This window comes from Dendrobates tinctorius, unplaced genomic scaffold (genome assembly GCF_039654945.1).
Source record: "Dendrobates tinctorius isolate UK_male_01 unplaced genomic scaffold, ASM3965494v1 ptg000070l, whole genome shotgun sequence".
NCBI lineage: Eukaryota > Metazoa > Chordata > Amphibia > Anura > Dendrobatidae > Dendrobates > Dendrobates tinctorius.
The window spans coordinates 70815354-70827616 of NW_027361738.1; the positions used below are offsets into that span (position 1 = coordinate 70815354).

General features: G+C 43.1%; 1 protein-coding gene across 2 annotated transcripts in view; it reads right to left on the reverse strand.

Moving 5' to 3' along the window:
• Window positions 1-12263, reverse strand: part of MALRD1 (MAM and LDL receptor class A domain containing 1) — a 586417-nt gene that overhangs the window by 376410 nt on the left and 197744 nt on the right. For both annotated transcript variants that reach the window (XR_012233447.1, XM_073581848.1), the window contains exons 15-17: window positions 11681-11833; window positions 7875-7980; window positions 4404-4771 (exon numbers count right to left, since the gene is read on the reverse strand). Coding sequence is in view for 1 of the 2 variants with exons in the window: in XM_073581848.1 (XP_073437949.1) it covers window positions 4404-4771; window positions 7875-7980; window positions 11681-11833 (627 nt within the window). In the remaining variant the exon portion in view is untranslated. The remainder of the gene's footprint in view (window positions 1-4403; window positions 4772-7874; window positions 7981-11680; window positions 11834-12263) is intronic.

Below are 12263 nucleotides of genomic sequence, written 5' to 3' on the forward strand. Positions count from 1 at the left end.
GGAGATGTTGAATCTCTGCACACACTTTTGGACACTGGATGGACACTTTTGGATTGTGTGAGGCCCACTGATATCTGAGCGCTATGTGACAGGCTCGATGGCACAGCTGTGACCAAAGTGACTAGAGGATAAGGGAGATTTTGAATCTCTGCACACACTTTTGGACACTGGATGGACACTTTTGGATTGTGTGAGGCCCACTGATATCTGAGCGCTATGTGACAGGCTCGATGGCACAGCTGTGACCAAAGTGACTAGAGGATAAGGGAGATTTTGAATCTCTGCACACACTTTTGGACACTGGACACTTTTGGATTGTGTGAGGCCCACTGATATCTGAGCGCTATGTGACAGGCTCGATGGCACAGCTGTGACCAAACTGACTAGAGGATAAGGGAGATTTTGAATCTCTGCACACACTTTTGGACACTGGACACTTTTGGATTGTGTGAGGCCCACTGATATCTGAGCGCTATGTGACAGGCTCGATGGCACAGCTGTGACCAAAGTGACTAGAGGATAAGGGAGATTTTTAATCTCTGCACACACTTTTGGACACTGGACACTTTTGGATTGTGTGAGGCCCACTGATATCTGAGCGCTATGTGACAGGCTCGATGGCACAGCTGTGACCAAAGTGACTAGAGGAAAAGGGAGATTTTGAATCTCTGCACACACTTTTGGACACTGGACACTTTTGGATTGTGTGAGGCCCACTGATATCTGAGCGCTATGTGACAGGCTCGATGGCACAGCTGTGACCAAAGTGACTAGAGGATAAGGGAGATTTTGAATCTCTGCACACACTTTTGGACACTGGATGGACACTTTTGAATTGTGTGAGGCCCACTGATATCTGAGCGCTATGTAACAGGCTCGATGGCACAGCTGTGACCAAAGTGACTAGAGGATAAGGGAGATTTTGAATCTCTGCACACACTTTTGGACACTGGACACTTTTGGATTGTGTGAGGCCCACTGATATCTGAGCGCTATGTGACAGGCTCGATGGCACAGCTGTGACCAAAGTGACTAGAGGATAAGGGAGATTTTGAATCTCTGCACACACTTTTGGACACTGGATGGACACTTTTGGATTGTGTGAGGCCCACTGATATCTGAGCGCTATGTGACAGGCTCGATGGCACAGCAGTGACCAAAGTGACTAGAGGATAAGGGAGATTTTGAATCTCTGCACACACTTTTGGACACTGGACACTTTTGGATTGTGTGAGGCCCACTGATATCTGAGCGCTATGTGACAGGCTCGATGGCACAGCTGTGACCAAAGTGACTAGAGGATAAGGGAGATTTTGAATCTCTGCACACACTTTTGGACACTGGATGGACACTTTTGGATTGTGTGAGGCCCACTGATATCTGAGCGCTATGTGACAGGCTCGATGGCACAGCTGTGACCAAAGTGACTAGAGGATAAGGGAGATTTTGAATCTCTGCACACACTTTTGGACACTGGACACTTTTGGATTGTGTGAGGCCCACTGATATCTGAGCGCTATTTGACAGGCTCGATGGCACAGCTGTGACCAAAGTGACTAGAGGATAAGGGAGATTTTGAATCTCTGCACACACTTTTGGACACTGGACACTTTTGGATTGTGTGAGGCCCACTGATATCTGAGCGCTATGTGACAGGCTCGATGGCACAGCTGTGACCAAAGTGACTAGAGGATAAGGGAGATTTTGAATCTCTGCACACACTTTTGGACACTGGACACTTTTGGATTGTGTGAGGCCCACTGATATCTGAGCGCTATGTGACAGGCTCGATGGCACAGCTGTGACCAAAGTGACTAGAGGAAAAGGGAGATTTTGAATCTCTGCACATACTTTTGGACACTGGACACTTTTGGATTGTGTGAGGCCCACTGATATCTGAGCGCTATGTGACAGGCTCGATGGCACAGCTATGACCAAAGTGACTAGAGGATAAGGGAGATTTTGAATCTCTGCACACACTTTTGGACACTGGATGGACACTTTTGAATTGTGTGAGGCCCACTGATATCTGAGCGCTATGTAACAGGCTCGATGGCACAGCTGTGACCAAAGTGACTAGAGGATAAGGGAGATTTTGAATCTCTGCACACACTTTTGGACACTGGACACTTTTGGATTGTGTGAGGCCCACTGATATCTGAGCGCTATGTAACAGGCTCGATGGCACAGCTGTGACCAAAGTGACTAGAGGATAAGGGAGATTTTGAATCTCTGCACACACTTTTGGACACTGGATGGACACTTTTGGATTGTGTGAGGCCCACTGATATCTGAGCGCTCTGTGACAGGCTCGATGGCACAGCTGTGACCAAAGTGACTAGAGGATAAGGGAGATTTTGAATCTCTGCACACACTTTTGGACACTGGACACTTTTGGATTGTGTGAGGCCCACTGATATCTGAGCGCTATGTGACAGGCTCGATGGCACAGCTGTGACCAAAGTGACTAGAGGATAAGGGAGATTTTGAATCTCTGCACACACTTTTGGACACTGGATGGACACTTTTGGATTGTGTGAGGCCCACTGATATCTGAGCGCTATGTGACAGGCTCGATGGCACAGCTGTGACCAAAGTGACTAGAGGATAAGGGAGATTTTGAATCTCTGCACACACTTTTGGACACTGGACACTTTTGGATTGTGTGAGGCCCACTGATATCTGAGCGCTATGTGACAGGCTCGATGGCACAGCTGTGACCAAAGTGACTAGAGGATAAGGGAGATTTTGAATCTCTGCACACACTTTTGGACACTGGACACTTTTGGATTGTGTGAGGCCCACTGATAGCTGAGCGCTATGTGACAGGCTCGATGGCACAGCTGTGACCAAAGTGACTAGAGGATAAGGGAGATTTTGAATCTCTGCACACACTTTTGGACACTGGATGGACACTTTTGGATTGTGTGAGGCCCACTGATATCTGAGCGCTATGTGACTGGCTCGATGGCACAGCTGTGACCAAAGTGACTAGAGGATAAGGGAGATTTTGAATCTCTGCACACACTTTTGGACACTGGACACTTTTGGATTGTGTGAGGCCCAATGAATATCTGAGCGCTATGTGACAGGCTCGATGGCACAGCTGTGACAAAAGTGACTAGAGGATAAGGGAGATTGGATTGCTTTTAAAAAAGCAGTTTGCGGAGCAGTGGGTAAACAGCAATGCAGGAATGTCAGGAAGCCTTAGAAGGCAGCCCAACAACCAACACCACTGATACACCACTATATAGCCTCCCCTTGCACTGCACACACAGTGACTGGTGTGTTGTGCAGGCCAAATCGCTAGCAGCAGAAGCAGTTTTTTTGTCTTCTTCCCTGCCTAACGCTCTCCCTACAGAATCAGCAGCAACCTCTCCCTATACTAAGATCGGCAGAAGTAAGATGGCGGTCGGCGTGCACGCCCTTTTATACCCCCTGTGACGCCCACCAAAGCAAGCCAATCACTTGCATGCCCTTCTGAAAGATGGTGGTGACCCGTGCCTATGTCATCACATAGCCCACAGTGTCCGTGGATCCTGATTGGCTGAAAAAGAGCGCAAAACAAACTTTTGAAACGTGACTTTGGCGCGTAAGTCGCCGACCTCGTGGCCGACCTCATCCTAGGGTCGGGTTTCGTTTCATGAAACCCGACTTTGCCAAAAGTCGGCGACTTTTGAATTTTTTCGACCCGTTTTGCTCAACTCTAGTCATAACCATGGATACAAAAGGTCCTGCAATACCTGCACATGAGGAAAGAGACATAAAGAATCAGAAAAACTATACTACATTTCTAATTGGAGGTATTTGTTAATATTATTATTATTACATCTACTACATATTGGGATAGGATCTTGGAGATGGGTATTTCCCTTAAAGCAGGGGTCTCCTGAGGCTGCTTTATGTGGCCCGCAGGCACTGTAGACCCCTTGGCGATCCCTGCTCGGTCCAGTGGGCTGCCGACGGCAGCGTTTTGTTTCAGCTGAATGTGTGTCCTTAGACGTACATTTAATTGAAATGTATTGACGATCAGAGACTCTCTGCACAGCAATACCTATGCCAGCCGCCAGCCAATCAGAGGCCAGCACCTGACATAGGACTGGACTTAATGAAATAGTCTTTTTGTTAGTACCGGTATTATGAAGCGACCAGCTTCATGAGTTTTAAGGAGTTCCCTTGTAGAAAGGCCTGACGTATGCTTCTGCATTGGTATACCGTGGCATAGGGTCCCATTGTACATGGACTATACCGTCTCGTATCATTTTTAACCTTGTGATACGGTATAGGCAGTGTATACTCTAATACCCCTCCTATGGTAGATAACCAGAAATTAAACTCTTGATAAACCCTTTAATATAATCTATGAATTAAACAAACAGGAGGCAAAATAAGATGACACTTACTGCAATTACTCTCATCTGAACCATCTCCACAGTCATCAGTTAGATCACACACCAGTAAGGTACTGATACAAGCCTTTGTAACTTTACACCAGAAGAGGTCGGGTCCGCCGCAGCTCGGGACAGCGGAAGGAAGAGAACAGTTCTCAAACACAATGTCGTCAAGGGCCGCCACACCTTCATAGTAGCCCATGTTCAGTTTATTCACTGACAGCTGGAATGGATGGCGCAAGCGGTCGAGCTGAATGAATCCCTTTAACCACTGATTCCCTTGGTTGAAGTAGGTTCTCCATAGCACAGTGGGTGCCTTCTCACTAATAACATGTAGGAGTATCACCGCTGTTCCCACCGCTGAGCCATAGTTATAATACCTGAAAAATTAAGTACATTCAATGGTAAAATCAGCAGACCTCATCCAGCAGCACAGTTAGACTCTTATTTGGGTCCTGTCTAAAACAATTTTTCATGGCATTTTATGTATGTTTTACTCTGCTGTAGAGGATTGAAATTATAGGGCCAATACAGAGGTCTAAGGGGTAAGGTTTCTCCTTGTGGAGAGTGACATGCCAGCTCTGGCTTGTCAAGGTAAGGAGGCTTATTCGCCGTGCAATGCTCCTCTGCGAAAATAATATGCAAATTGCCTCTTCAGAGAAAAAGAGGACTTGAACTCTATAGCGCCATCTGTTGGTAGTAGCAATCCAAATTGCATATTATTTTCCCAGAGGAGTATTGCACGGCGAATAAGCCTCCTTACCTTGACAAGCCAGAGCTGGTATGTCACTCTCCACAAGGAGAAACCTTACCCCTTAGACCTCAGTCCAGAGCCTTTCACCTAGGCAAATCAGTTCTCATACTTTGCACTGACGAGAGCCAATAGCTCGAAACACCATGTCTGCAAATTGAGATTCTGATTTGGCTTTAATCCTAAGTCATATTACAAGACTCGTTAAAGGGTTGATTGTGACTTGCTAGATCGCTACTACCAACAGCTGGCGCTATAGAGTTCAAGTCCTCTTTTTCTCTGACGGGCCAATACAGCAAAGTGTTTCCATGAGGTTTTTTGGCTTAAAACACTTTGAAAAATTGCAAAATTTTGTGCAAAATGAAGATGTGCAAAGATTTGGCGCTTTCACGCCAGTCTCGGACAGCTCTCACAACATGTGTGGAGCTTGGGCAGGACGGACCATATCAACGCTAGACCATCTAATTTATTACTAGACGTGGCAGATCCTAAGCCAGAAATCATACCCAATTCCTTAACTGTAACAAGATTTCTGGCAAGACGCACTCTTAATGAAGCAGGCTCCTCTTACTCTGTCATGGCCCTCCATTAAGACTAGTGTTACAACACCTATCTATATAAATTAGAGCCCACATTTATACAATCTATCAGGAGAGCTTACAGGAGCGTAACGTTCCTGGTCACAGAGGGTGCAACCACGACCGGGAAGGAGGCCTTTCAACACCAGCGCATATTTCAGCTGTACATGCATCTGAGGATGCACATCTAGCTGAAATGTATTGTGGCACAGAGACCCCCCCTGCTCTCTGCACTGAAATACATACCTCTGGTCAATCAGAGGCCAGCAGTTGACGTTGGCGTGCCCGTCACGTTTTATGAATGGCAGCGACATCATGCACCGTATCGGGCACGCCAATGTCAGCTGTTGGCTTCTGTGTCAGCTATACAAGAGGACGTCACATGTATTGGAAGCTGTTGAAGATACTGTAAGAATCATTTTGGGCTTTTTTGCAGAGGGGAACATTATTACTGAAAACGGCATGGTATGGGGGACATTATACCAAATTGGGATACATTGTTACTGGAAGAGGCCAAGGTGGGGGACATTATACCAGGAAGTGCCCAGGATGGGGACATTATTATAGAGAGGGGCCAGATTGAGAGATATTATACCATAGAGAGGCTTGTGATGGACAACATTATTACAGGAAGGCACTAGTTTGGGGGAAATTATTGCTTGAAGGCATCAGGATGGAGGACATTATTATATGGGAGGCGGAACACATCTCTTTAATGGATCTATAACTCTACAAGGGCCCATGCATCTGACTAATGTGTAGGTGGAGGCCCAGTTCCAAATTTTGCACTTGGGCCCATTGGACTCTAGTTATGCCACTGGCTGCTTACTTGCAAAAACAATGCCACACCTGTCTTTCACATGTTGTATTTGGTTTCCCAGCTCAAGTGCATTTAACCAAAGCTGAGATGCAATTCCCAACACAACCTACAGGTAGCACTGACCTCGAAATGATAGAGCCCTATTCTGGTGGTCTCGGTGGTCGAACCCCTAGTGATCAGGATATAATTGGCACTTTTGTAAAACCACTTACTGACCGGGCCAAATTTTTGAAATCTGACCAGTGTTACTGTTTGTGGTAATAACTCTGGAACGCTTCAACACATCCCAGTGCTTTTGAAATTATTTTCACATGGCACATTATGTTTTGTGTTTATTTATAAAAGATATCAGAAATTTGACAAAAATTTTCACAAAATGTGCAATTTTCAAACTTTGAATGATTATCCCTTTAATCCAGATAGTCATACCTCAGAAAAACATTAATAAATAACATTTCCCTCATGTTTGCTTAACGTCAGCACCATTTGTAAAATGTTATTTTATTTTGTTAGCCTTTTAGGAGGCTTTAAAATGTAGCAGTAATTTTTCATTTTTTCAAGGAAATTTACAAAAAAAATTTTTTAAAGGACCTATTCAGGTTTGAAGTGACTTTAGAGGTCTGATATATTGGAAAGCCTCCAGAAGTGATACCATTTTAAAAACGGCACCCCCTGACATATTGAAAGTTTCTGTCAAGTAGTTTATTAACCCTTCAGGTGATTTTCAGGAATTACTGCAAAGTGGCATAACAGGAATGAAAAAGTGCATTTTTACCACCTAAATGTTGCTAACTTCTAAACAGGCCACTGTAGCCGGCAGACTCTAAAGCCGTTATTTGGCCGTGAATTGCCATAGTAAACATCAGGACCACAAAATGATGATCTCAGGGTGGAGATGGGATCAAAGAGGGAGAAGCCACACTCTGTTAACCATTTACATGATGTAGTCACTATTGACAGCAGCATCTAAAGGGTTAAACAGACAGTGCCAACACTGATCGTGGCTGATGCAGCAAGTTGTCAGCTATAATGTACAGTTGACAGCTGCTGGATTGTTACCTGTATGGGGATGTTATTCTCTTATATCTCAGGTCAGTAAAAAGACGTATTGGGGGTCATTAAGGGGCTAATGCTAAAGCCTCCAAATTACCATTTTTTTTTACAAATGATGGAGCACCTCCTGATAGGTTTCCAAAACATAAAAAAAGTGTTTATAAAATGCCATTACATAATCATGTATCTTGGCTTTTACAGCCAATACACACAGCATGTGACAGAGAAACGAGAGAACTTCTTATTAATGCATAAAAGTGAAGAGATTAAAGTCTTCTCACCAGAAGGTCATAGAACAGCCATGTCCGGCCTGACTGAACCTCGGACTCCGCAGTTCTGCGATCTGAGTGAAATTACTATCCTTCCTCTGGATAAACATGAAATGACCTAATAAATAAGGACATAAATAAGTAAGTGCACACATAAAGCCTGTTATCCCCGCGCACTTTTAATATATTTGAACGTTGCCGGTGATTGATCAGATTCTACAACATCATTAATGTTTTATCTTGTTTATCATCGAATGCACTTTGTACAAAACCCCGGGAAGACAGGACTGGTTTCCGATTTTGAGTTCAAACAGATTTTACTAGAAAGTTATCGCAGAAAAAAATAAATTCTTGTTAAGAATCTTGATTAATTTTAAACATAAATGATCTATCTTAAAAGAGTTTCATCACAAGATACAGAGGAGCAGTAGACCAGAATAGGCCCAAGAAAGTTATTTTCATTTCAGTCATTCCTAGCCAAGACAGAAATAATCCATCCAGGCACCGACCACTAGAGGTGAGGTGACGGAAACAGGCACGGTTCAACAACGTTGTTTCCAGAAGTCCTATACAAATGAGTGATGGTTTGAAACCAACAGTGAACACTTTACAAACTGCTAATTATGAAGGGACCCATCTAGCAAATAGTGAGGTACGTAAAATGAATGATTACAGTACAGTTTAAACATTACCCCTTTGCCAACATAACTAATTGTGGAACAATGAGAGTTGGTATTTAACTGCAAAAGGTTGAAAGTTTTAAAAAGACAACTTTAGGCTTAAGTAAGGCCTCCTGGGTTGTCCTGAGATAGTTTCAGATAAGTCAAACCTAACAAGTGTGGGTTCATGTGAATTCCAATGCAATATATTTAAAAAATTTGAAAACTTCCTGTACGGGACAAAACTTGATAAAAATAAAAGAATAAAAAAATATATACAGTTGAAACCAGAAGTTTACATACACTACAGGGTGGGCCATTTATATGGATACACCTGGGTGGGCCTTTTATAAAGTTGAATCCAAAATGGCCAACTTCAAAATGGCCACCATGGTCACCACCCATCTTGAAAACTTTTCCCCCTCCAATATACTAATGTGCCACAAACAGGAAGTTGATATCACCAACCATTCCCATTTTATTTAGGTGTATCCATATAAATGGCCCACCAAGGTGTATCCATATAAATAGCCCACTCTGTATACAAAAAGACACATCTGCATGTTTTTCCTCAATATCTGACATGAAATTAGAATAAACCTTTCCCGTTTTAGGTCAATTAGGATTACCATAAATATTAATATTTGCCAAATGCCAGAATAATGAGAGAGAGAATGTTTTAAGGCATTTTTATTACTGCAAAGTCAAAAGTTCAAAAGTTTACATACACTAAGATTACTATGACCAGTAAGAGGGCCCGGTACGGAATTGAAATGTACAAGCTTTGCGTGAGTACCTCAAAGTACACACCCAGATTTAAGGTTTAAGAAGTTAGGGACACCCAGACTGAACCCTCATGAAGGTACTGCTATCAACTAATCTAAATTATTATTTTAGCTGATATTCTTTTATTCTTTTTAAGAAAAAAAAACAGCTGGATGCCGATCAGTAATGTCCATCACTGATCAGCGATCAACGGCTGCAGGACGCATGCCCAGAGGTGGTGCAAGGGGGGGGAAATTGACAACGAAAAAAGTCCTGGCCAAAAGCGAGCATGGATGCTGATCAGTGATGTGCATTACTGATCAGCGGTAGGTGGTTGCAGGACACATGCACGGGGATGGTGCAAAAGAAAATGTGGAAGATCTAGCAAAAAAATACTGATCAGCACTCAGCAGCAGAAGGGGGCTGAGGAAGAGGAGAGGGATAAAAATGGGAAAGGGGGAGAGAGGGATTAGGGTGGATTGGAAAAATACAGGGGACAGGACACAGGACAGGAACAGGTCAGGAAGGTCTTCTTATTTCTAATCTTCAGGTCTACAAGCACCAGCAGCAGCCAAAGTGGTGGCACAGGCTAAAATAGTGAGTGACCTCACAAGGCCCAGCATATCAGCAGCAGAATGACACAGTGACCGCTCTGCACATGTCTCCAAGATGGAATTAGGCTGTGCAGAGTGGTCATCAAGAGGTCAGACTGCCCTCCTGATCACTGATTGGTACGATCGGATGTAATAGTACAAATGCACCAATCAATGCTGGGGCTGCTAATACTGCAGTTTCCTGATACCAGCCTATGATCGATGCTGTTACAGAAAATAGCAGTAAATAACTGTTTCGGGCAATTTCATTTGCCGAAACACTGAAATCACTGTGATTGGCTGCTCAGAATTGAACAGCCAATCACATAAATCAGTTGCGAGAAGGGCAGCGAAACCCACTTCGTGGTGACGAGTCCCGTGTCTGAAGACACAGTGACTGAAGGTTCCCATGACATAATTTTTCATCAGGTTGCAGGAACCACTTCACAGCCATGATGTAAATATACATCAAATGTCGTGAAGGGATTAAAGCCTACAGTCACTATGTGTGACTGCAAACTTGTGAATCCTCCGAGCACACACACTGTGAGCTGCAAGGATTTGCTGGTGTTTGCACCGGGAATGGCGGTCAAGTGTGCGATATGCATACTTTTACCCCCCCCCAAGGAAGCCTAAAACGCAAAAAGCGCGTCAGGGCTGCAACAGGATGGAAATTTTGCACCTCGCAGGGGTAAGTACTTTAGGACAGCACTATCCACGGCACCTTATGCGTAGCATCTCCCTTTGGTTAGGATCATGGTTGGGGATGGTTCTTTTTGCTCTAGTCTTGATACACTTTCCCCTACGTCATGTAAAGGGATACTTCACTATGGTACAGAGTTATTTAAATCATGTCCCCACCCCTAAACAAGCCTTTTACTATCTGACCATACAGCCAGAGTCTATCATAGACAGCAACTAGGATTTTTAAGTCTGACCTTAGCTGAAATGACGCAATGTCCCCCTGTTCTTGTCTTCACCTTTAGAATTGTTGTTACATTGTGAAAAATTAATACAATTTTCCATATTGTTATATACATATGGTGTCCTTCTCACTTCTTAATACCGATTTTTGGGACATTAGGTTCCATTTTTTTTGTAGGTTTCGGACAGTGTATAAAAGTTATTGAGCGAGGCCGTGCCCACTAAATGGATTCTGGACGGGAGTATGATGGGTGTCAGAAGCAAACCTTACACTGTTCCTCACCTTTTAAATACCATCAGGATTGACAACAGCATCAAAAACATAAATGTTCTTATCGGAGCTAGCGCCAATTACAGCAGTTACTGCTGCGCTGACAGCAAAAAAAATATAAAGCTATGGTTCTTGGAAGGCATGGATAAAAAAAAACAATGAAAAATTGCTGTGTATGCTGCAAGGTGTTGATACAATTTTTTAAAACTATGTTGTATGATATCCCATAGGACCATCGATAAAATAAAAAATGGATATTGGCTCATGGGATGTGATTGCTGTTCCATCAAGCAAAACGTATTCATTGAGAAATGAAAAGTAATACAATTTTCTAATACAATTTGTTGATCAATGTTCCATAGTTTTATACATCTGTGCTTGCTGCTATTCAGTGGAAACGTCTTCTGGTCAAGCGAAGCTCGTTACAAGACACAGTTTTGATAACTCTAACGAGACACTAACGAGGATACTTTTTATTCCCTGGGATAGTGAACTTGAAAACCATCAGGAAATTAATACAAAAAGTAAATAAATTAGAAAGATGATAAACTTTTATACGAATAAGGACAGTTTTTTGAAGCGAACTGGTAATTTGAGGAATGTTACCTTCCGTTGAGTTTGTGGTATGGTCCTGGGGTGGTGTTTGGGAGAGATACTCCGGCTCCAAGTTGATGTTAGAGTCCCTGACCCAGTCAAAGTAATCAAAGTGACGCATCTCGCGCCAGCCACAATCGTCGGATTCAAAGTCACATTTAGCAGCTGAAGAAGGAAAAGAACCCCAAAAAAAAAGCCATAAAGTGGATGTAGGAAATGTAGCTAATAGCAAAATAAGATATATTCCTTTTTTATCTGTACAAAACCATTCAAATTTCATTAACCAGTGCATTCTTGGTTTTAGCACTTAACGCAAGCTAGCGATATATAAATTCATGCATGTGTCCATACTCTATACACACTGTATCTGCAAAGTGCTTTCCAAAATTTCCATGTGCCTCTAATTTTATACAGAGGTGCTCAGGGCATTTTTCTTACAGTCTGCAGACAGATCCATGAAAAATAAATCCTAGTATGTCCATTGGCATGCCATATTGAAGAGATATTTGCAATGCTTCTATGGGAGAATATAATGCCTCACTTAAAAGGGTTCTCAGGGAATAGAAAAAGAATAAGTAAAAAAAATGTAATTACT